General features: G+C 40.3%; 1 protein-coding gene across 1 annotated transcript; it reads left to right on the forward strand.

The window, feature by feature from the left end:
* The first annotated feature begins 3,079 nt into the window (after window positions 1–3,079).
* LOC121959338 (heparan sulfate glucosamine 3-O-sulfotransferase 6) lies at window positions 3,080–26,680 on the forward strand. Its single transcript, XM_042508608.2, has 2 exons — window positions 3,080–4,344; window positions 24,695–26,680. Exons 1-2 carry the CDS (start codon window positions 3,842–3,844, stop codon window positions 25,311–25,313), a joined length of 1,122 nt encoding a protein of 373 aa, XP_042364542.1. The 5' UTR covers window positions 3,080–3,841; the 3' UTR covers window positions 25,314–26,680.

The raw sequence follows: 26,680 nt of genomic DNA on the forward strand, positions 1-26,680 counted from the left end.
AAGTAAACTTTGAGTTATTTTCAGGTACGTCATCAACATGTTTATTTTCCTAAACATAACCTACCAAGCTTTACTTGCCTAAATTTAAGCTATCATAACTTTACATGAAGAGGGTGCTAATTTGTTAGATATCATACAAAGTTTAGTATGAGGATACATTGCATTAACCCTGGCAGTTGTGTATACAAACCAAAAAAAAAAGGAAATAAGTGGACATTTCAACAGTCACAATGAAAGTGGACAAATTCAAATATAACCATTACTGATGCAAAATATAAGAATTTCATTTATTCAAAATTTAGTTAAGATATGAATATGACTGTTCCACATCTGATTTTCTAAATCAAAACATTACATCTATGATATGATTTGTGTGAAAAGCAGACAGAGCATCTTTATCCAAAGGCAGAGTGCCTTTAAAAATGCTGCAGACAAACAAATATGATTGAAGGTGTCGCAAACCCTAAATCCTTTAGAACCTTAAGCTAAAGTCGACCGAGCTCTGAATGGCATACATTAACCCAAACAAAGCAGCCCACACTATTGATCACTTTGACTACAGAGTGGCACGTCTCCGATTGTTTTTCAACATCACAGCAGATCAATACTGAGGAGAGCTCAGAGTACAGAAGGGTAAATGATGCCTTCTCTGTTTAGAGACTCGGGGAAATTGACATCCTGCCAGGTTGGAGGAGGCCGAGGTCGATTCATATCGTCATCCCCTTCAGATTTATCATCCATATGGATGTGCTGCCATGTAGCACTTCACTTATACCTCAACATATGGGCTAAAAGTGCCAATAAAGTGTGATTTATACTCTAACACATATATAGTCAGAAACTATTTTGGGAAAATGGATTTAGTATCTGGAGGCATCCATTTCAGAGCAGACTGACATCGACGGCTCATTATGGGTTTGGTTGGGTTTGGTCACTCCACTGTAGCACAATGACTCTGAGACTCCACAGTACATTAATGTCATCTCCTCAACTCGTACTGTACAAGAACACAAATGTGGTTTTCTATGTGTGGTTAAAAGAGAAATAGAGAGAACAGTACTGAACATCTAATAATGCAATAACTGGTTTGCAGTCCACTAACAACACACCTGTAAAGATCTGAGCTGCAACTGTGTTGTAGTTTGGTCTGCTATAGTTTGTGTGGTAACTGTCTTTCTGTCTCTCTGCCTCTCTGATGTTATGCAACTTCTCTAATGATGTTATGCGACTTTTCCTCTGGCGATAACATTCCAAGAACCACAATGACGGATGTTCAAAACATTATCAGGTTTATTTCTATTTCAGCCACCACACTAGCTGTCATTATTTCCAATTGAAGGCCACTTAGGAGTGTTATGCAAGCAGTAATGGAAAGGCAAGCCCCTTATACATGGAACCGGCCACATATGAGGGATTTCTGGGTGGTGTTAGTTCACGATTTCAAAGAGGAATTGTGGGTTCAAACCTTATAAAATCATTTATATGCATTATAAACAGGTAACTGTTTGTAGAAATATGAAAGGTTGTCTGGACTTGTCTGAAGTTGCTAAACAAACTGTAAACAAACAAAAACAAACAAAAATAAAGTCTTGACCCTTGTCTTTTTTGGAGCCAGAAATGACCATGTTTGGACTAGAGGGTGGAGCAGTAGAGGAGCGAGGGGTGGATCTGACCGAGTAGCCGAGGACACTATCAGCAGTTATATAGAAATTCACCTGCGCACAGTTGTTATGAATGTTGAAATTAGCAAAACAGACCAAAACATGTTTGTTTTTTTCTGCTGTAAATTTAGGCATTTAAACATGGGGCCCTATGGGGGTTGACTGTCTCTTGTAGCCAGCCTCAAGTAGACATTTTGTTCTTACTGTATGGCGCTGCTACACCCCAATTTCTCAGTTTTGAGATCAATAAAGTATATCTATCTATCTATCTATCTATCTATCTATCTATCTATTAGCGGAACTGCAGTTTTTCATACTTCAGTGTTAGCTTCATTATTCAGCTCTGGAGGTTGCTGCTTGGTGCAGAAATGCAACATGACTTGTTTTACTTTCTATATCTTTACAGCTGCAGGTTGGAATCTACTTACAGGCATATTTTAAAGGAAATGCCATCCATCCATCCATTTTCCATAACCACTTGTTCTCATAAGGGTCGCGGGGGGGCTGGAGCCAATCCTAGCTGTCATCAGGCGGAAGGCAGGGTACACCCTGGACAGGTCGCCAGACTATCACAGAGCCTTAAAGGAAATGTTGTGATCAAAATAAAATAAAGAGGAACATACACATTTAAAAACTGTGGGAATCGTCAGTGAACATCTTCAGGTTGCAGAAATGAGACAAGGCTTTATTTGGGTTTTACACTTCAAGCAAGCTCCACATACAGGAGGAAGAGATCCAGACATTTTATCTGTCTGTGTCACCGCTGAAAATATAATCTCTGTCCTCAGGCTTTCTTGGCACGATTCAGGAACACACGGGTAGATTTCAAGGACATGATGAAGATTTTGTTCCAAAAATCTGGATATCAGCAAATATCTCATATGACAGCTTAATTTAGATTTTTTTTTCTGAAGAGACTGGTCTTTATTTATAAGAGCAAGGGAATGAAGCTCAAAATCGTTTCCCCTAAGCCTCCCTTAGTGACTTGGAGAAAATGCATGTCCCTCCTTCCACCGTAATTTTTGGACACATTTTTAATGGGACAAAGAATAAAGTGATTTTGATGAAATATCACTATTTTAATTTCAGATTTGGTTCTGGGGGTTTTTCTGATGTTCAAGGACTATTGTAAATTTGAAAATACAATGATAATTTCTTGTTTCACTATTTGTGGGTTTTTGTTTGTTTTGGTTTTTTTTGCAAATCTTAAAAAAAAGTTGGCAAAACAATTAAAAGAAGAAAAATCTTTTTTTTTTTTTAAAGAAAAAAATGTTTTCTTTAATTTTTGCCAGAAAAAGAAAAAACAAAAGAACAATGATTTTTTTTAAGAACACCAAAAAATTTTCAAGACAAAAAAAAAAAAACAATTTACGTAAAAAAAAGGGTGGGGGGTTGATGGTGGTGTGGATTAACTATGGTGTCTCACACACACAGGGAGAAAGTAAGTAAAGCTGGTGACACATCAGCTGTCCGTCCCTGTTGGGCCAGAGTGTAAAGGTTAAATGTCCGTGGCTCCATGGGGGTGTGTGGTCAGTAGGGCCAGCAGACAGCAGGTGGCCACGAGCCCCCACCTACAGAAACACACCTACACAAACTGGGCAAGAAGCAACCAGGAGCTCGGAGCTGCAAGGGAAGACGTCTCCCCGTGGATATGGTGATTTACGAGGGAAATTGGAGGAAATTACACCCTCAGAAACTAATATGCCCTCCTCATCATTTCCCTCCTCTTCCAAAACGCATTACATGCAATTATTTCTCTAAAATAATCATAACTTGACATGAGAGCTTCTCTGTCTCAGACAGCTTGGAGAGGTGAATGATTTTTCGGGCTGAGGATGGAGGGGGCGTGTGTTTGATAAACAGGGCGTGGATTTGGGGGTGTTTCCTGCAGAGCAGCTGCCAAGGAGCCACGGGAGCTCACAGACGGCACGGAGCGCTGCGGGACGTCACGCACACCTCTCAACTGAGTCTCGTGGAGGGCAGTTTTTGAACAAAGCAACAGGTTGATTTTGATGAAAGAGAGAGATTAGTTGGGCGAGTAAGACGCGCTGAGTAAGATGCGGAGCTTTTTGACGCGCGGGGGGACAACTTCTGCGCCACTCTCTGTTGTGGCACGAGCACAGTGATTTCTCCAAGGCGTCCTCAGTTTGAGTGACTTCTAAAAAGCATGACGTCCTTTAATGTGGCGTGTTTCCTGCGTTGTGTCCTCACGCTCGGGAGTGCGACTCATGGGATGTAGTAAATGGAGAGCTGCGCTCAACTGTGGACACCTGAGGGTGCAGTCCAAGCTGTCCGTCTTCTTTACCATGATCATCTTCTTCACGTACCTCTTCTACTGCCTTAACGGATACTGTGACTCCTTACCCAGGCCCGTTTATGACCAACAGAGTAATCTTCCTAATAAAATCATCCTAAATGATGAAGCGTCACCGCAGCAGCTCGGCGCGCTTAACGCGTCTCAGGTTGTCCGGGAGCAGCTGTCAGACGCTCCGTCCGACAGTAATCTCTCTATAGCCAACACTTTCGGCAGCAAAAAGTTTCCTCAGGCCATCATCATCGGGGTGAAGAAAGGTGGCACGCGCGCTCTGCTGGAGTTCCTGCGCATCCATCCGGACGTGAGAGCCGTCGGCTCGGAGCCGCACTTCTTCGACCGCTTCTACGATAAAGGACTGGACTGGTACAGGTAGGGAAGCTTTTTTTTTTTTTACTTCATGATAACATTTATTAACTATGTTCGGATCTCTGCTGTCTCCAAACGAGAGTAGTGACTGTAAGGGTCAAAGTTCAGGGCAGAAGGCTGATTATAAAAGTTGTAGCTTTTTGCTGTCACTTTCCGGAAGAAAATGTCTAGTAATTTAAGTTTAGGTTAAAGAATTTATTGGTCGTCCTCAGAATATGTATAAATATCTAACCTACAGAGCCCTATTATCTTTCCTAATCAATAAAGACAATTTATTCATTTATTATTATTATCACTAGGGCTGTCTAAAGTTTTTCCTCAAAGGCTAAGAAAAATACATGTCAATAAATTATCTTTATTAATTAAAAAAAGATAACTTATTGATTTTTGTTAGTAATTGATTATGTATTATTTTTTTTATTTTAAATTTCTATTTTTTTTTTAATTTTGTAGCCTTTATAGCCTTCAAGGAACTATCTAACAGTAAATTATCATTATTAATCATTAAATTGTCATTAGATTTGATCAAAATTATGTTTTTATTGTTTTTTAATTTATTGATTTGTTTTATATTATTTTGTACACTTAGCTTTTTTTCTTCTTTTTTTTTAGTTTTTACAGTATGCAGTCCTAAAGGAACCAGCTTAAGCCTGTTCCTTGAAGCCTACAAAGGCTACAAAATTTAAAGAAGGCATTGATTTAAGATAAACTCATTCAAAAATGGAGTGAAATTAATCCTGCAATTGGTTATACATAATATTCTCATATAGAATTATTCTCATTGTATGTGGAGAGGTGTTAATGCACAGGAGAAAAATCAGGTCATGCAGGGTGATCAGACAGTGGCCAAAAAAAACTTGTTCTTCTTCAGAGTCTATGAATTATGAATTTTCTCTGCGATGTAAAATCTGTATAATTTTATTATTATTATTTTTTTATTATTATTTATTTTATCTTCATGTTATTTATTCTTTTTTTATTGAACTATGTCTTTTTGAGATCAAAAATCTCTTCTTCAAGGGAGACCTAGCCAAGACAGTTGCATGAGAAATGTTACAAACAACAATCACAATAATAAACATAACAGAATATACAGTAACACGTAAAAATATTGACGCACAATGACAAGCACCAACCGAATCATTCACTTTGTACTTATGAGAGCTTTAAAATCAGGAGGAGTAACCAGTTCTCCTAGTTTCAAATCTTTACAACATTATTCCGAGTGAGGGGAGCAGAGTATGGCTCAGTTTGAGCACGAGGAACAGACAAGACTAAATCTCGAGATCTCAGACTACATCTCTGTTCAGTCAAATTGCAAGTGTTTGGAGAAAGTTTATGGCTTTTTAAATAACCACTGACTGATTCTACAAAAGGTCAAATATGGCCAACAAGTCCTTGAATAAAGTGATGAGTGAGACAAGTCTCAGTGCACTAGATATGCTGTATCTAACATGTGCAACGTGTAGATTCATTCATGTACAACAAGTCATGTCTTCTTCTGGCCTTAAAGGAGGAAAGGGACTTAATTCTTGAAAAAAAAAACAACTTAAGCCTCGGCTTTCAGATCTGGTCAGAGCGGTCTGACAGGGTGGATAATGTCTGATCAGGCAGATGAAAAAGTTGCATCTCATTGTGTTTCTTTGGCATACTCAAACAGAAAAGTGTTTTTAAAAATATACATGAATTAATGAAGCAGTAATTTAAAACTGGTTAGTTTTTACACTTTATAGTATGAATCAAGCTTGGCTTTTTTAAATTTTTACCTATCTGGGAAGGTGCTTCACGTGGCATTTTTATCTGCGGTCATCAGATTATCATCATGCATTTTCTAGTTCCCCTTTCACAGTAAAAGACACATTAGTGATGTAACAAAAACAGCTATTTCAGATCCACTTTTTGGTGCACATAAAGGCTGTTTTTGTGCAGACACACATCACCTCGCCCTCCTCTCTTCATTAATATCCCTCAGCAGCAATAAGAGGCTCTGCTGATAGCTTCCAGCGTATTCACTACCCTGCCAATAAATTGCTGTTTATTGAGCTGACACGCTGCTTCCCTAAGTGTCCGATGTTGGTCCCCTGAGGGCCTCACCAGCGGCCTGATGGCAGAGGGAGGATGGGATGTTGTGGATGGTGGTAGTGTGGATGACCCCTCAGTCAGGTGTTTGCTGGAGGATCAGCTGGATTGGGCTTTTGGAGGTTCACAGCGATATATTTCTTGTCACAAACAGCCTTTATTTGAATTTTTCCAACAAAATCCAAGAACACGAAACTGTTTTCAGGATCAGAGCGTGCAGAGAGACACTGTAGTTTTAGTTTGCATGTATAAATTGGTAAAGAAAAATATTTTTTGTAATTTAAATAATGTTTTTTTGCAAGAGGAAGCTTCATATTTTGATATGGCGACACAGAGATGAGAGAGAAAGAGACAGATGGATGGACGGGGGAAACCATTACAGAGGAGGAATGAGGAAAAAAGATGTGGGGAGTAAATGACGGTTTGATAAAGAGACGAGGAGACAGTAGAGGTGTGGCAGAGAAATGGTGTGGTGAGAGACGAAGACAGAGAGACTCAGCGACAGATCAATACAGTCGGGTAATGATCGGGTCACTGCGAGGCTCAGGCAGAACTGCACAGATCACAGTGTGTGCCTCTGTTTTTCAGAAGGATGAGGAGAGTTTCCTGTTGCATGCGAAGTGTCTGTGCATGTTGTATGCTGCAGGAAAACCATGCATGATGACAGTTATTAGCAATGTGGGCAGCAGCTTGTCGAGGCAGTTTCACATTGAGTTTATGAATAATTGAATCCAGTTGCAACACAATGTAGGTTTTATTCGAGTAAAGTCTGTAAAGCGGCTGCTTGCAGTCAGTTTCACTGTTGCAAAAATACAGGATGAACTACACCCTAACTGAGCGCACGCAACGTCTTCCTTCTTTGTAATGATAGTGGCTGAAACTAACAGTTATTTAAATAATTTTTTACATTAAATCTGCTGATAAAATGTCAAAAAATATATAGTGAAAAATCATCATCGTCATTTCCCAGAATATTTTTTTTTATCTGACCATCAATCCATCACCCAGATACATTCAGCTTTTCTTCATTTTAAACAAAGAAAAAACAGCAAATCCTTACATTTGAGATTATCAAAATAGAGATTAACCCTTTGAAACTTGTATCAATATCAGTTTTCTTGTGCTGCATTCTGAAGCCTTTCACAAGCATGTAAGACCTTTGACACCTGAGTAAATTGGTTTGGTTTCTTTTGAAAACATGGGAAAAGGCAGTGACCAACTTAGCAAGAAATGTCCTGCAAATTGAAAACAAATGTGGTCTTTTTAAAATGACCTAAACAAGAAGAGAGATTGACTAAATTACTAGAAAATTAACAAAAAAGGAAAGAAAAGAAAAACTGTCCAGAAAACTAATATTTATAATTGATTTAATTATTTATTTTTAGCTTTTCCTCAAGTCATTCCCTCGATTTGTTTTGTATTTATTAATTTATTTTTTTATACATGCTTTTTTTTTGCTTTTACTGACTCCATGCTATTTTTTTGTCATTTCTCATAAAATTGCTTAATGCCTTTTCCTTATGTTCTTGAAAGAAATCCAGCCAGTTTGCTCGGGTTTCAAAGGTTTAATCTTCAACCAAACACTTAACTATTTCAGCTCTAATTGGCTTGTTGGAATTTAGGGAAATGTGCCTGAGATTATGCACAAACCATCTCACTTTCAACATTTAATGAAGCTATAAAAGGTGCTTCTCAGATCTGAATATTCTACCCCAAACAAGTAGGATTTGTTTGAAAAGAGAACTAAAGGGATATTTAGGGTAAAATGTGAGGATTGACTGGAGATGTCAGTATTGTTATCTGTAGGATTATGTCTCTCCTAAAACAACCAGCAGAAAGTAACCCTACACAGCAGCAGAATACTATGGACTATGTCAACCTCAAAAGTCATTTTTAAACAATGTATCTCCTCACTGATATTACCACCAGGCTTTCAATTTTTTTACTTAAGTCCTGATAGGATCGGACAGTAGATCTACAGAGCTGTTTAGAAAAATCAAGTTATCACATTCACCCCTGTTTCTTTCAGTTTCAGTACTCGGTTGAGCATATGCGGGTTTCTGTTAAAAGTAATATGGTGTTTATACGCTTAAACATACAAATGGAATACTCTGAAAACCCGATCATAAACGAGTTATTCATGTTCATTTAAATACACTATATGTCCTCATCAGGCTTTCGATTTTTACTCAAGTCCCGTTAGGATCAGACAGTAGATCTACAGAGCTTCTTTGTTAATTACAAATTAACTCTTTCACTGTGACTTCTCTTCCATAAATTTCATTGGGCTTGCATGTTGCAGGTCAGCGTGGGTGAGAGTTCAAATTTGTTAAATTTCCGCTACATAACCTTGCAAAAAATCTGTCATCTCTCTGCCGGGAAACACATCCTCCCTTTGCAAACTCGATAACATGCGATCTGTGATGATAAAATAACAGTTTTGCATATTGTCTTTGTTAATCTGATAGTGTGAGGCTAACATGCATTTTCAACGACGCGCAACACTCTGTAGCTACCTGAATAGAAAGGGTTAAAGGTGAGACAATTTTACTGCTTCATGTCGAGGGGAAACTGACCTGACATTGTATCTCTGAACGCAGACATGACGTGATCACCTCCCTTTCTTCTCTTCTGAAGGCGCTTAATGAAACGTGTGTTTTCGCTGCGTCCTAATCCGCCGACAGCACGTGTCAACACCGCGAGGATTGGACCGGTGTAATGACAGGTCAGGCATTAACACGGACAGCTCAGGGACATGCAGAGTGGCTGAGAGGGATTAGACCCCTGGTCACAGTTAAACAAGGCCTTATGAAGCATTAGTCAACACTACCAGCCCCCCAGCTTATATCCAGCAGCAGTCATCAGTATTCCTGCAGCTCAACCTTTGGTGCTGTAGGGGAAGCTTATTGGACCCAGGGGCCGTGTAGTTCACCGGCTTACAGACAACTGTGCCTTTTTTATTTTTATATGAGACACATGTAAATGTCTGAAGCATGCACCAGTAACCTTTACTCCTGCAGGGGCTTCTGCTATTTCCAGGTGGGATTATGGGGAGATTTGAAAAAAAAAAACAATTTTTTGATTTTAGGAAATATATCCACATATTGACTCTGCAACACAGTGATTGCCCTTCCAAAAATTCAACAAGTTCCCGAAAACCACATTACATCCAGGTGATAACACGCCTTAGCAGCTGACAGGAAGTCCACAGACGGATGAAGTCGAGGTTGGATGGACGACTACACAAAATATCGGACACCACAATAGGAGAACTTCATCCATTTCCCGTTTTTTTCAAGTCAACAGTCAACTTTGGTTTCTTTTAACCCCAACCACAAACGTTCCCTATACCGCAAGGCCCTGTGTCCACTAAAGCGTTATTTTTTTTTCTGAGACCAGCTGAATGACAAGGCACTGTATGCAGCCTGTTGGGCTTTTTTTTTTTTTCCAGACACCGTAAAGACAAACTGTCACATCTGACATGTATAAGTGCTGAACAACAACACTGAAGGTAAACGCTGAATCGGCCTGCAGAGACTGCAAAGATCATTGGGCTAAGTGTTTTCGTTCCGGCACGCGTGACTCAGGCAGTACGTGGGCCGATTCAGTTTTGCTAGCTGGGGGGAATGTCAGGGTAAGGGTCATGCCCTCACTAGGGCATTAGGGTCAGATGATGTCATTCTGCATAATAAATAGCCATGTGCTTCTGTTTTGGGATACAGGGTTGTTGACAAATGGCCTTTTTGGTCTTGTGGAACATTTTTCAGACTATTGAGGCTTTGGAGTTATGAGCTATGGCATCCCATTTGGCACACATCACTTTACACATTATACATAATTCCAAAAATGTCATTAATGTAGTGTCATAATTTGTCATTGATTAACATATGTGAACACTGAACTGCCCCAATAAGTTGTGTACTTCCCTGTTGCCTTCTTACTGTCCCCTCTTCCTTCCCTTTCTGCCCTCCCGCCTCTTCAATACATCCAGATCTCACATGTAGTTATAAAAATATTATTCATTTAGTGTAATTACATGTTAAGTACCCCGAGTTTCACATATATCAATCTGAAACAGAACCGTCGTATGTGGAGCCAACAATATCATGTGAAACTGGGCTGGAAAGTATCACTTAAACATTTAGAGCTCTTCATTTCAAAGTGTGTGTCTCTGAGCCTTGGCCTCTGTCTTCAGCTGGGGACCAAGGAAAACACATGGACATCCTTAAAGGAAGCATTTGGCAAATTGTTTAAGAAAAAATGCTTCTATGTGGAAAAGCCTTGGCTCTGCCATCGACTGGAAACCATTCTGTGGTTTGGTGGTGGGGAACGAGGGTTTAGACAGCAGTGGTGTGCAAAGTGAGTGAGTGTGAGGTTCATTCACACTGCATCGGATCTACCTGAGAGGCGAGGGACCAAGGGACTGTTCTTACTGTTCTTTATTTATCAGTTTAGGAGTGTGGCTGGAGTTTTTGAACCCCCCAAAAAGCTACAAATGTTTTTCCCTGAGCCTTTCTGAGTGACTCTGGGAAAATGTCTGAAGCGTTCATCTCACATGATGTGTTCAAGGACAGTTGGAAATCTGAAAATCCAACAATAAATTCAATTTGTTAAGTTTTTCTGGCTGTGCAATAAAAAACATTAGGTGATTCTTATTTTGACGGAGGGTGTAGAAAGTATGTTTTATGTAAAAATCACAAACAAAAATTTAAATGAAAGAAAAGAATCGCCACAATTTTAAAAGAAATGAATTCTTTTTTTATTAAATCACTCAAAATTTTAAAGAAAAAAATTTACAGAAAAATATCAGCAATTTTTTAAAGAAAAAAATCTGTATTTTTTTTAAATCACCCAAAAAATTAAATTATCATTAAAAAAAACACCAAAATTTTTAAAAGAAAAAACTTGTTCTTTACTATATACTACTATTTAATAGTACTCTGAATTTTTTAATGTTAGCAGCTGCCAACTGCTAATTTTCGCATCACAACTCATAATTAAAGTTCTAAAAAAGAGATTTTTAGGGTAAATAAGGTGCCAGAGTGCATAAAAAAGCATCACCAGACCCCCCTATAGAGGTCCCCTAATGTCCTCAGATCCTAGAAACACCGTTGCTGTCCGTTCTTCCCCTTACTCTAAATATCCTGCATATATAAATGTCTTTTCCCAATATCGATCACCTAAAATAGGTTCTTTGTATTGATCCCTCTCTCCCTGCCTTTATCACGCTGCTGCAGCAGAAATGAATTAACTTCTGAATATTCAATCTTGTTGACACGGAGCTGTTACTCCGCTCCACTGCTGACATTTATACCCTGCAGTCTGAGTGTTGCTGGCTGGATTTATCGGCTTGTTCAGGTCACTCAAACTGTGTCATGTAAAGCCACTGCTCCTGTTTTCTCCCTCTGTCTCTAAATCTCTCTCCTTATCGACTCACTTCTTTGTTTCGCAGTCTCCTCTCTCTCTCTCTCGTTGTATAATTCAGCTACCTAGACAGGAATGTCCAGGTTTTATTTCCTGTCAGACTTTTTTTTACCAATCACAGGGGATTCTCTGGTTGAATTCCTCTGCCCTCGCATTCTTGGAAGCCGCATGTTGCAGAGAGGGTTTTCTCAGACTGACAAAAGGGGGAGGAAAGAATTTGGAAAAATAGAAATGTATAGATGTTGCTGGTGGAAAGAAAGGAGGCTTTGTGCAGGAGACAGGGTTGAATGCTCTGCAAGTATTTTGGGTCGGTTATATATGCATGAACATGAGCAACACTATCCGGTGAGTCTGTCAGAGCTGATAAATACTGCATGACACGTGCTGCTATTTACATGGAAAGAGATTTTTAATATGTAAAGGAGCTGAAAGGATGTAATCAAACATGACTTGATAAATTGGTGCAGGACAGGTATGGATTTTTAACTATGTGAGGAAAAAAAAAAGGTCTGATTTATCTCCATCATCAATATTTTGACAGCTTGTCATTGGTCGACCTTTCGACTCCCAGCATGCCATATCTCGTCCAATCAGAAATAACAGAATCAGATGCACGATGAGAGGAAAGTATGAACCTCACCACGCTTTGATCACAGCGATGGAGTGCAGAGAGAGGCGGTTTGTGTCGTTCGTCAACTTCCATGACTGACTTTTAATTCCAAACATCTCAGAATGAGAACGTGCATCTTAAAGACGTGCTTTTACTTCCGCTGCAAACTCATCAAAGTCTGCCTCACTGTTAAACACACAGAGATCACGATAAGCCGCCATGTTTAACGTGCCACAGCAAAATAATCATCTTTTTTACTTTGGGTTTTTTTCCGGCTCAAATTGATCCTGATCATGAGTACCGTTGCCTCAACTGAGTCAAGCAAACGCTTTTAAAAGAGATGTATTTTAGGAGTTCTTATAATTATATTTGTGTGAAGTGAAATAATTCCCAAGAATTATGCAAAAGCACAAATGTACCAAATTACATACCAACAGGAGATCAGTGTGTGAAGTGATTTTGGGGACACAACACTTCGTTAAAGTGTAGTTACTGAATATTTTTGTAGTATCTCCTCTCAGTGTTGCACTCTGTCATCGGTCCCGTTCACTCGTCTTACAGCGGGCTGCACACAGAGAGCAACGTTACTTGTCGAGCTCAGTGGACAGCTCATTTTTATAAAAATTACTTTGTAGCTCGTTGTCTACTTTACTCTGAAAGAGGTGTCATTTGTGTTTCAGCAACATTTTTGCTCATGAGTTGTTGATACGAGATGGTTGAATCTGTAAATATGAGGGTAGCAAATTGTAAGCACTTTTTTTAACCAATCAATTAATCGATGAATTGATTTATTCTTATTTCAAAAACCATAAAAACTTATACCCAACAATACTACATGTGTTTTTCGCAATCAGAGCTCACAGTAACATATTGCATATACTTTAACAGTACTGCATAGTGTATCGATTGATCGAAGAATTTCACGTTTGATTAAATGAATGACTGCTTAATCGATCGCTGAATTATCATTTTTGTCCCGAGTAAACATCTTTTCAAATTAAACAAACTACACAGAGCTGTGTTCAAAAAGGCAGACTGCTGTAGGTAGCTGCGTTTTTAAGTGCCAGCTGGCAATATAAAACTAACATCTAACAGCAGGGAAAAGGAGACTAAAAATGACCTCATCGGCTTTCTTTCATGTTTATAGGGCTGGTACGTGCTTTGCTGCAGTCAAAAGCAGGTATTGCTTTTTTCCTCTTTGGCAGTTTTGGTGCTGCCTTTCTTGGTCAGAATTTTGTCAAGAGCTGGAGGTGAAACGAAATTTCGCGGAGGCAGGCACCTTATAATTCTCTATGTAGGAAACTTGTTGCTACTTCCTCCATCTTATCGCTCTTCATCATTTACCTTGTTCCTTTTTTCTCCCTTTGCTTTGGGTAATTGATCTTTTTATTTAGATTAGTGTGCGCACAAGAAAGTGGTTGGGGATGAGAAAAACTACTTGAATACATGAAGTTCCTCATGAGAAAAAGAAGTGAAAGAGGAATAGAAAGCAGGTGAAAATTGGTGACACAGCAGCAACAGTCATCAGATTGTATAAAGTACATGCGATGGTGGAAAGTAAAGTATATTAACTGATTTTATATCACTAAATAGACCTAATATGTTTATTTAACCCCTATGTTAACCCCTATACTACAGTGACATAGTCTCTTTTAAAATGAATATGTAGAATACTGACGATAAGGTCATAAAACATGAACATTCCTAATTAAACAATGCCAGAGTTACACTCACATAATCATATGTGCATGTTCAAGACTTCTTGGTCACTGTAAGATTTTTTCCTGCCCATACTGACCATAGGGATCCCTTTTCAATGCACTTCCCTCCATGGGAAAATGACCTCTTTGTGTTTGAGCAGAGTTTCGTTGCTGAGTTGAGGGATTGTAACACAAAGAAGGAATTTTGTAAAGATACTGACTTGATTTGCCTAACTCGATTTGTCTGACGGCTGAGGCTTCAGTTGAACTTATGTGGAACGGACATTGTGGATTTTTGTCCCGTATCATTTTCACTGAAATGATGTCATTCTTTTAACGTTTGATGTTGTTGCAAACTTCATTTTTGGACTTAAAAAATGTAGTCGAATAATTTGCTTTCAACTAGAGATCATTTCAGGGAGAGCGGGGATTTGAGTCCCCTCTATGGGTCCAGTTCAGTTCAATTCAGTTCAGTTCAGTTTAGAATTATGCAAAAAAAAGGCACGTGGTGAGGTGCAGAAAAAAACGTCACATTCAGACAGGAAGCAAACATTGGACTCCCACATGAAAATCCAGGCTTTGTCAGACCCATCCACCACCCCTCCTGCCCGCCCTATAGGGACCTTCCTGCTCCCTATATTGAATCATTACTGGCAGCGTTATAACCTGACACTGTCCAGTGGCGTATTATGCAGACATGACAGGTTCCGTCCGGCTGTGTTCTCAACTGACGCAGCCTGTCCATGCATCATGCTGCTGTCCGGCAGCATATTATAACATGGCAAACGGTTCTACCAAGTCATGCTCTCAGCTAATACTGTCTAGTGGCATATCGTGGACAGGAAAGGTGGCTTTTGGCCTCGGGATTGTACGCTTAAATTGTGTAAAAAAATAAAAATGTTTAAAAAAGCTGCAGTATTTGACAACTTTAAAATGACAGCGGATGGATAAACACTAAAGAAAGAACTGAAATACAAAATCAGCTCACTGTCTCCATTAGGTCAGTTATTCATGTCAGAAGAAGAGATACTGACACAGTTACAATCATTCGTAGTTGCTGCTGTTTATGGTCAGAGCAGATTCTCAGACCAGTTAACCATCACTTGTGTGTCTGCAGAGGCAGCTAATTATTGACTGTGGACCTCTCACTGCTGTCTCTCTCTCTGTTTAATGTCTGACTGCCTGGCAGGGGGGGTGGGTGGAGGGTGTTGTGAGAATCCCACAGAGAAACACACCTTTTTTTGTCTGCTATAAAACCTTCCTAGAAAACTCCCATCGGTCAGACTTCACCGACTTGAAGTGGTTAATTGCGAGTGATCTCTGCGCCGGCTTTGAGAGGAAATGAGATTAATTATGCCTGAAACTCTGGCAGAGAGAGCTGGAGCTCAATGTGAGGACAAGCTAAACATCAAACAAGACGCAGTGATGGGAGGAAATTTGGAAGCCGACACCGGCTTCATGTCAGTCCAAACTCTACCGTGGCCTCTACAATCGGCTCTGATGAGGCTGATAGATGGCACTAATATCAGACTGTTTCCAGTTGTAAAAGCCGAGTCTCTGCCAACACTGATTTCCGTTTCTCAGCTTTAGACGCTGCTAACAACGAACTGAGAAACCACAAGGAGTGGCAGGCTGAAGCTGCTCGGAAGTGGCTTTTTAGGATCCGACAGTATTGAGTGTTCTTATTGGTCGGGACCTGGGGAGGTGCCAGACAAGCACAAGTCCATATTGAGTCAATTACAGTGTTTCTGAGGTGTGTGTGTGTGTGTGTGTGTGTGTGTGTGTGTGTGTGTGTGTGCGCATATGTGTCTGTGTACCCATTTAGACAAGCTGTTTAATTAGTGAAGACAAGGTTGTTTTCTCTGTCAGCTGTGCAGACTCAGAGACAAAGTTAAACATTACATTTTACCTGTTACCTGTTAAACTGGACTGAAAAGAATCCATCTAAATAAAAAGACAATTAAATAAAAAGAAAAAGAAAGAAAGAAAATGGATAAATAAATGGAATGAATAGATAAATTAAAAATAAATTAAATTAATAAAAACAATGTAATATATTGAGTATTTACATATATAAAGAAATACTTTTAATATAATTTGGGAAACATGGAATAACACCCTTGCAATATATTGCAGAATACATTTTTTTGAATCTCAATTATTTTCATATTTTCTCTAATAACTAATTATTTGTTTGGTTTATGAAATAAAATAAAATGCATTTACTTTATTTAGTGTAATAGAAAATTAAGAAAATACAACAAATAATAACATTTGAGATACAGGGATAATTTAATTTGTGGCATTTTTGCTGAAAATTACTTTAACAAAATATTTCTAAATCAATTGTCTTTCAAGTAGCTGACTAATTGTGTTAATGTGCTGATTTTAAGATCAGTTTTGATTGTGCAGCCACTGACATCCATCTTACTAACAGCTTAATTATGTAACTGTGGTGAGGACATGATGACATCACTGAGTCAGGATCTACTCGCACTATCTATACGTCCATCCTGTGTTCAGGAGATCTGATGAAAGCAGGCAGGGCGGGGCCCCTGGGGCCCCTGGCAGCTAGAAGATAAAGCCACACAAGTAGGCTGCTGTGGGCCCGGCAGGAACAACAGCACTGATTTTCCCATTTGATAAGGCGGGGGGGTGGAGGGCAATCAGTGTACACGCACAGACACAAAGTGGACACATACACATAAACATTCAAACACACGTTTTATTTCCGTGTTTCTGTTATTATCAGAGAGATAACATCACTACTTCCTGTTCTTCCTGCGGTCAGTCTTTAATTATTAACTGATATGTTTGGTTCTTATTATCGCTGTTACTGCCATTTATTTGCACTTTACTTTCCAGAGATAACTTGTCATAATTTATATCCAGTTGAAGAACAGGATCGATCCTGTCGTTTCTGTATAGTTATCATAAAGCTCAAGTTAGTTAGCTTAGCTTAGCATAAAGACTAGAAACGGGGGAAAACAGCTAGCCTGGCTCCATCACAAGTATGTCCTCAAAGGCTCACTCCTTATGGTAACACTTTATATCGTGTTTCATGATTTTTTGTGTTGGTCGTGTAAGGTTACAATTAGGTTTTTGGAAAAGTTGAACAAATAAGATGTAACCAGGCCCCCAGGAAGCAGATTTTCAAATCTTAGCACGGCAAAGGGATGGCCCGCCTTCCTGCCTGTGATTGGCTTACCCTGATATTCTCACCCGAAATCTAAGTCTGTATTGTGCTGCTCTATGGGCCCAACGATGTGAAAGATTCAGGCAATTTCGAATCCAGGACGTTTTATTTGGCTTCATGCAGTTCACTTTATACGTCCATGCATATGAGCGGTATCTCCTCATTTAACTCTCGTTAAGAAAGCGAATATTCCCCAACGTGTCAAACTATTCAGCAATTAAGAGAGCAGCCTGATTCAAACAGTTCCAGTCTAACGCTGCAGGTTCAAAGTGTGCAGAGTTGGAGGATCTTCCTCTGTCATTAGTGCCGCCCCGGTTCCTCTGAGGAAATTCTGACTGACCACTTCTCACTCACTCGCCGCTCTCAGGCCCTGTGATGTCTCCATTAACCGTTCCGCCTCTGTTTTTCCCCTCTGCTCAACACATTCTTCAGCTCTTTCCTACCGACCTACCCCAGTGATGCAAACCTCCTCGGTAAAAATACTCCTCACCACCCCGGTGCGTCAGCCAGACGGTAACCTTTGGAGTGTATAATCGTCCGCCACACACATGCTGAAGAGAGATACAGCAACAGGAGTTTATGTAAAACACATATTGTGTGTACGGGTAATATACTGTAGGATTTATACTATTCAGTGTAGAACAGCAAATATCTAAAAAAAAAAAAAAAAAAGTCTGGAATTTAATTTTGTGTAGAAACCCTGTAAAAAGTGTCATTCCTAAAACTTAGAAGTAAAGACAGTGCTAGAATATAATTAAATACATTATTTGTATTTCATTCTATTTTACACTTTTGCTCCACTACATTTCAGAGAGAAATATTGGACCTTTTAATTCACTACATCTATCTGACAGCTTTTGTTACTTTACACAATAACATTTTTGCATAAATATACATGACAAGTTTTTAGAAATATATTTTTTTGGTAAAAATGAAATTACTAAACAGTTTATACAAGTACAGCTGCAATGATAAGTTGATTAATCAATAAGCCAATCGAAAGAAAATGAGTTTCCAACTATTTTAATCAACATTTATGCCTTTTTATAATTTAGAGGGATTTTTCTTTTTTTCTCTCTATTTTTTGTAGATTTTTCTACATTGGGTACTTTAAGTACTTTTATCCTGATAATATTTTTACTTTACTTTACTGCTTTTACTTAAGAAGCATTTTCAATGCAAGATTTTTACTTGTAACAGAGTATTTTCACAGGGTGATATATATATATATATATATATATATATATATATACTTTTACTGCAGTAAAGGAACTACATACTTCTTCCACCACTGAGTTTAGATTTACATTTAAATTTTCTTCTTTAAAAGAAACAACATTTAGACTGAACGTCTCTGCAATGCAATGAAAACCAGATGCAATTACTTCTCATTAATAACTTTAAACTTAAAATCTCCTTTTGGCAGCCGGGCAAAAAAAAAGAAAAAAAGAAATACACCAAGAAGAATTTTTCTCTACATTTAACAAAAAGCATCCAGCTAACGTAATGGCCCGACTCTAACAGACACAAAGAGAAGCACTACTTTATCTCCTCTTTTATTGACTTGCTCACAGCCCTGCTGACTTGTAATCAGCCCACAGGAGCTGCTCAGCCTGTATTTGCCGTCAGTAATGACAAACCTTTGCTTCTACAGATCTGTGGACACACACAGGCAGCCTGTATCTGTCTTCATGTGTCTCTCTGTAGTGGTTCAGGATGTCAGTGTGTTTTAAAATCCCGTCATACGTGTCAAATGTGTTCATAACAACCTCGCTGTGAAGGATTCAGAGGCCGAGTGGACGCTTTGAAGCTGTACAGAGGAAAAAGTTGAGTGAAAGAGAGACAGAGGGATAAAGAGGGGGAAACGTTACATGTACCATTACACGATCCCCCGTGATCCCCGGTGGTCTCGCTCTCTGAAACACAACCATGTGCCGCTGACCTTCAGGGTGGAAGAGGCCATGTCGGTGTAGTGCAGGCTGGCGGGGATTAGGAGGGTCCGGGGGTCTGGCTCCAGGCCCAGCAGAGCCGGTACAAAGCTCTGAGCCCCGGTGGTACCAGAGGGAAACTTCGGAACCCAGAAACACTTCCCTCATCTCCGCCACACACACACACACACATACACACACACACGGAAGGCTTCATTGCTCCCAGATGTGGATCCATCCTGTGTAAGGCATGTTCACATGGATGGTGTGTGTGTGTGTGTGTGTGTGTGTGTGTGTGTGTGTGTGTGTGTGTGTGTGTGTGTGTGTGTGCGTGCAAGTAGGAAGTGCAAAAAAAGAGAGATGCAAACAAAAAATGAAAATATCTGTGGAGCGTGTGCTTCCCACTAGAAAAGCGATAATAGCCACTGTGTTTACAGTACCTGCAGGTTTTTATTTTAAAATAAACACACACATTTTGAGCAATTTAGCTTAACCCTTTCATGCACTAGAAAGTGAGAGCGCAAAAACTACGGAAACACTGATTTCGTTTACATGGACAAAATACTTGCCCTTATTCCACAAAAGACAATATTCCTATTTATCTGTTCGCATGTCTAATGACAACGAACATTTCACTAATATTCCTGTTTACATGCAGCTGTGCATACTCATACACGTGTCCTATTCTGTCAACATATAGAAAATCAAATAAATTAAGTGTTGATGCGATACAGTTTTTTTAACATCACATACATTTCTTTATTCTCTCCCAGTGTTCCCTTTCTCCCTTTATGTATGCCAGCTAGCTTACATTATGTTTTAACAGTTTGAATATGACATGTCTGAAAAATATAAGAAGGGCAAGAAAAAAACTTTTTTGTTATGGGTTCTTGAAAAGTCATGGAAAAGTTTTGAATTTTTGTCCATGAAAATTTGGGTGAACCCTTGCTTTAGTCAAGAGCCCAACGTGGGTCAGTATCCACAGCTCACTCATGTGTCCTCGTATTCTCTTTATAAACAGTAGCCTGTTGGCCTGCAGAGCTTTAAACAGCCCTAATAAAGCAGAGCCCACCCACAGAGAGCTCAACTAACTGTGAGCCAGAGAAAGAGTCCATGTGCACAGATAAACGCACATCTGCGCACTTTCAGAGTCGAGTGCATTCCTGCTCCAGATGCAGACGTTAAAGGTGTGATGAAAACAAACATCAGGTCGCTAGGTTTCCCTGAACACTGATGATATCAGATACAAAAGAACAAACTTCTTCATCAGAGAGGGAGAGATTAGAAGCTTCTGAGCAGCGACTCCGGGTTCATGACAGGATTACATACATTCATTCCTCCTTTCTTTTTCCTCCTGTTCTTCTTCTTTCTCTGTTTTGTTCCTCCACTCGTGTGGCCTCCTCCTCCTCCTCCTGGTCTTTCTGTTCTGTGATTATAGGCTGGTGGTTCACAATGTAAACATGATGTCAATGTGAACCCTGCTCCGCCTGGACTGGAGCACCGTGGCTTCCATTAGACTGATTGGGTGAAATCAAACATCCATTTAGAGCCATAGACACAAAACACCAAACACACCGGCACCTCGGTTGTTCTCAGCTCTCAGATCTGGTTGCGGCTTTGGCTGTCGCTGCCTGAAACCACAGGGAAAAAACAAAAACTGAAAATATCCTGCATCGTGCAGATCTGTTGTTGTATAGTGTGTTTTTTCTATGCATTCCTTTGAATTAAAAAAAAATGAGATGATGCCAGTCAAGGTTTTCTCCAGAGGCACAACAACTGTGTTCAATAACTGTTACACAATCTCAAACATCTAAAATAACTGTCAAGTTTTAGTTCCCCTCAGAGCAGATGAGGCTGCAGCCTTTGTTTTAAGTCATGCTACATTTACATGCTCCTTGGATGATCCCATTGACATTTTTGGAAAGTTGTTCTCAGACAATGGGCATATTGAGCTTTTAGTCGTGATGTGGAAACAACATGGACAAGACAAAGAAGAGCTGCTGTATTTCATTGCTGAGAGCATTTAAACAATCTTGATATTAAAGACTGATTTTGTCCCTGACTTGATGTACTGTAGCGGACTTCTGCGTCTAAATATTACGTTTTAGGTATCCTTGGGCATCTGTTCTTTATGTTCCGTGATGTCAACAAATACACATGGTGGGATGATGCTGCGCATGGTTATGTTTAGACAACGTGAGCACATGGCAACCAACAGCGGGACATCAACAAATGTACATGCTGGCACGAATGGCTAAGATTGGGGAAGGAGACATACTGTAGGTAGGTGTCGAAAAAAAAAATGACACTCAAAAAATAACTGAGCATTGGGCTCCCACATCAAAGTCCAGGTTTGTTCGACCCATCTACCTGCCCTCCCACCCGCCCTATAGGTGTCCATGCACTCCTTAAATTAAACTGTTATCATCAGCATTTCAACCTGACAACATCCATCGCACGCCATTTTTCATGTGCATGCGACAGGTTCCATCTGGCCTGTTCTCTAGTGACACCGTCCTGTGTGTACCACGCGGAAGCAGTAGCAGCAGTCTGACCGTCCACCAGCATATAATAACTCTGCAACTGATTCTGTGCAGCCGCTTTCTCCTCTAACACCATCCAGCGTTGTTCCACACACAAACAAAAAGTGCCTGTTGGCATCGTAGTCTTACACCAAACTGAGAAAGAATACGAGTTCGAAATGAGAGCAGGCTGGGTGAGGTTTAGAAAAAAACATAAGGGTTTGGCTCTATATTAACACCGGAAGTGAACAGTGGGCTCTAGGATGAAGGTGCAGGTTTGTTGGACCCATCCGCCTCCCCTACCAATAGCACTATAGTGACTTTTGTGTTCTTTATATTTGGTAGTTGTGGTTACAAACTGCCAATGCCCAGTGCCTATCATACCACTGTAAAACAAGCCTCTTTGCGTCGGTGTCTGATGCTGACATCACTGACAACGCAGTGGTATTTGACGAGTTGGGAGCAAGAACGGGCTTAAATACGTCCACAGATTGATGGCACATGAAAGAATCAACTGCTGGAGATTCCTCTCAGAGCCAAAGTCTTTAAACTTGCTCTTGGATCCAAAGGAGAAATTAAGATTCAGAATTATAAAATCTATACTGCCGCTCACGTCATGTGGTGACCAAATAAGCCTCAGAGAGTTGGCTTCGGTGCGAGAGGTTGCAGCTTTTGCTTTGGCCTGAAACGCTCGCTGTAACACGTCCTGATGTTGAGACGATCCATAGAAACAGCGCTGTTTTCCCAAACATTTGCTATTTCCTGTAGTATTTCTCTGTGATACGACTTCCTTGTGTATTTGGTGTTGCCTCATAGCTCGGTGCCAGGGGACATGTCGGACTTGGATCTGACTGTGTGTGTTGGATCAGAGAGTCGGCTCCATCAGCACACACCAGAGCTCAGAGCCCCATAAGCCCTCTGCTTATAGACCAACCACGACGACGCCGACCCGACCGTCACCACATGAGGAGGAGGAGGGAGGCATGGAAACGAGCTGAGGGATCTTTCACAGTTGGCATTCCTCATCGCTCAGATTTCTATAACTGAGCTTTGAATCTCCTCTTTAAACTTGGATGGATTTTATTTTTACAGCGGAGGTTATTAAATTCCATTTCAGTGTTTCGGTAGCATTTGAATGTAATATCAGACACAAGACAAATAGGTTTTCCTTTCTCTCCCATTTCCATCCTTTTATATACACTGTGCTCTGGCACGTTACGAGGGCTCTCAGTCAGGCCTCGGTCGGGTTTGTTGATTTTTTTTTTTTTTTTTACCTCGTCTCCTCTGAGTCATCTAAGTACGGGTAAAGATCAGGAGGAAGAGGGCAGCCCAAAGTGTGCCTAGAATACCTCCGATGATAATAACAATGAGATGGCCAAAGGAAACAACAGGACTGAACACATGGCTACCATAAAGGCTAAACTCCACTAACTGTTTGTTACAGGATACTTTTGAACTTTTGGACGACTGCAGCCAAAATATTCAATAAATTAAAGGCTAATTCCAGTTTATTATAACCTGGGTCTTATTTTTGTAACTTTGGTAATGATAACAGTAATTTAGAAGAACTGGGGCAAGAATATATAGTGGCCAGACGATCAGATGGGTTGTAAAGAAGCCAAGTGTTTCAGCTAATTATCCAAACTACTTTAATCAGAGGTCAACATGTTTTTTCTTCTGGGAATTTGTTAAGTTAAAAGCTTTTTGGTTGTCTAACCAGTTACCACTTACTTTGACTTCTGTGTACATCCGTACATTTGTCCGTCCATCCAGCCATTCTTGTGGAGATTTCTTTGCAAATGTTCAAGTGGACTGAACAATGAGCTGTTTAGATTTTGGTGGTCCTAGGTCAAAGGTCACTTGCATCCATCTCATTCTCCTAAATGCAATATCTGAAGATAGTCTTGAGGGATTTTCCTCAAATTTGGCACAAACGTCCACTTGGACCCAAGAATGAATTGATTAGAATCTGGTGGTCGAAAGTCAATGATGAAGTCAGGGTTACCTCATAAAACATGTTTTTTGGCCATTACTCAAGAATTCGTACGCTCATATTTCACACATATGTCTAACAGCAACAGCAACGTCATATGGCTGGAACAGAAGGGGAGACAGTTGGTCAGATACTGAATTGGGGACACAAATCTAGAAACTGTGCTGATTGTAGAGATGTTTTGTGTGTCGCATCCATATTATCACAGACATGGATGGAGGCATGAATTCTAAGTGCAACTTAACTGGTATACAGAGGCATCCAACAGTAAGGTGATAAATCTAGTTTTTTGAAGCTCCGCCCCTGCTTTTGCTGCTGAGTAACTAGCAAAACAGAATAGTGTTTTAATGACTAACATGTGATGAGTAATTTATCACATTTAACATGCAAGTCGTCCAACACTGTCATATGATACAAATTAGCCTGTAGTATACAAAAGAGGAAAACAAGAGTAACTTTTCCATCCCTGTTGTAAGTCTACAAATACCCGTGGTATGACAATAATGTGGGTTTTATTATTTCAGTCCTGCGGGACGTTCTCCGAGCTTCAAGGACCAAGAGGAGAGGGAGAGTCCTCGCTGTTTAGGAGGAGAGGAAATGACTTTCCTGAGGTTAATATAGCCCTGTGGTTTTCCTACAGTAGCCTCCCTCCCAGTCTGTGCTGACACGGTCACTCCATCACTGCCAGCAGCTAATGTCATGTTTATCTGCCTCTGATCGCAGATTTAGCCACTAATTACAAACGAAATCAAAAAGCCTGCGAGGCGAGTGAGGCATTAGCACAGGAATGCAAAGTGGATTAGGACAAAGTCGAGGGAACATTTTCATTTCTTTTGATATAAAGATGTTATTTACATTACAGATTCATTAATGTCCATCTTTCTTTCTCTCCGTCATACAGGAACCTGATGCCTCGCACTCTGGAGGGTCAGATCACCATGGAGAAGACTCCCAGTTATTTCATCACCAAAGAAGCCCCTCGTCGCGTCTTTTCCATGAGCCGCCACACCAAGCTCATCGTGGTGGTGCGTGACCCCGTAACTCGGGCTGTTTCTGATTACACCCAGACTCTGTCCAAATCCCCCGGGCTCCCATCCTTCAAAAACCTTGCCTTCCGCAACGCCACCACGGGCCTCATCGACACATCCTGGAGTGCTGTGCGCATCGGCATCTATGCCAAGCACCTTGAGAACTGGCTGCGATACTTCCCGCTCTCACGCCTCCTCTTTGTCAGCGGAGAACGCCTCGTGACAGACCCGGCGGGTGAGATGGGCCGTGTCCAAGACTTCCTGGGGCTCAAACGCGTGGTGACGGACAAGCACTTCTACTTCAACCAGACCAAAGGTTTCCCCTGCCTGAAGAAGCCAGAGGGGAGCAGCCGGCCCCGCTGCCTGGGGAAGTCGAAGGGCAGGCCCCACCCCCAGATCCCCAACGAGGTCCTGCACAGACTCAGAGACTTCTACAGACCCTTCAATCTCAAGTTTTACCAAATGACCGGCCACAATTTCGGCTGGGACTGAACTCGACAAAGCTCTTAAAAACTGTTAAGCCAACGACCAGAACCAGTCAGGGAAATCTTGTGTTACCAAAGCTTTGAAATGTGTGTAAAATATGCCTTTCCTTCCTTTCTTAAGCTCTGAAAACTCTGCCTTGCTCCAGATTTACACAACTTTTGTGAGAGCTTCAGTCCGGTGGGACATTTTAAGCCCAGTTCAGACCAAAGATTTGTAACAAAATTAAACCATTTTAGAGAGCTGCAGAGAAAAGTTGCAGCAGTGTGGACTGACCCGTCTCACCTCAACCGGCTGGCTAGTGCCTGAAAAAAATCAAGATAGATTGTGACGCATTTGTTGTGAATATTGTCCATCTAAAGCTGGGGCCATTTTGTTTGTGTTTTTGCCATTTCATTACAGAAATGCAGCTGTAGCAAGAACCTCGCCATCACTATCCTCACTCTTGATTTAACCAGCTACAAATTATAATCAGCCACAAGATAAGCATGAAAACATGAAAATCAGAATGAAGTACAGAGAGTCTTTGCTATGTAGATGATGCACCGTCTTGTCTTGGTGTAAACTGGCAGGATTTTTAGGATGTTGCAGACTGGTGCACTACAAGTTTCATCTCATCTTGTTGTGAATATTTGCTTTGGACTGGGCTTTTAGTGAGAAATGCTGAAGAAACGCTTGTGAGAAACGGTTGGTGCTGAAGTGTTACGAAGACAAGCCAGACTAAAGCATACTTTCAGTTGGCACCCCGAGTGCCAGAAGTAAACGAAGCTCTTACTGCTGTCCAGAACACTTAACAGCACAGTGTCTGTATTGAAAATAACTCCAGAAAGACGCCAGCGCTGCAAAGAGACGTGCCTAAAGTTAAATCAAACGGCAAAAGAGTAACGAGCCTCGACAGACTGGCAGAGCTGCGATAAATCAGCTCACAGACAGTGAAGGAAAGAAAGAGACATAGGGGTTTGAATTATGCACAATTAGAATAGATGTAAATTTGGGTCGTTGAGATATAAATTAATCATTTTGTTACTCTCTGTCACATTTTTACAGTGTCTGCAATTATAGGAAGGTCTTTCTCTGGATTGTCTTTAATAAAAATTAAAGATGTAGCAAACCCAGGAGGAGACTTGGTGCAAAAAGGTACCATAAACACAGACCGCACTATGTGCTGTAAATTTGCTGTTATTTATGTGGCTTGTATGAAAAGTTCTCTACAGACAACACCTGCATCTGTGATTCTACTTCACTTAAGCACCTCCACGAGCGGTACCTACATGTATATTTCTAAAAGCTTAATTTATAAGATGAAAAACTATTGTTGAGATGTTTTCTCCGAGACTTTTGTATTTGAAGTTCTGACTAAAACCTTTATTCTTAAA

The sequence above is a fragment of the Plectropomus leopardus genome, chromosome 19 (assembly GCF_026936395.1).
Source record: "Plectropomus leopardus strain MGB_pleo_1.0 chromosome 19, ASM2693639v1, whole genome shotgun sequence".
Lineage (NCBI taxonomy): Eukaryota > Metazoa > Chordata > Actinopteri > Perciformes > Serranidae > Plectropomus > Plectropomus leopardus.

Coding starts and splice junctions, on each gene's coding strand:
- LOC121959338 (XM_042508608.2), top strand. CDS start 3,842: ATGTGGCGTGTTTCCTGCGTTGTGTCCTCACGCTCGGGAGTGCGACTC. Junction 4,345..24,694: donor AAAGGACTGGACTGGTACAG/GTAGGGAAGCTT, acceptor TCCGTCATACAG/GAACCTGATGCCTCGCACTC.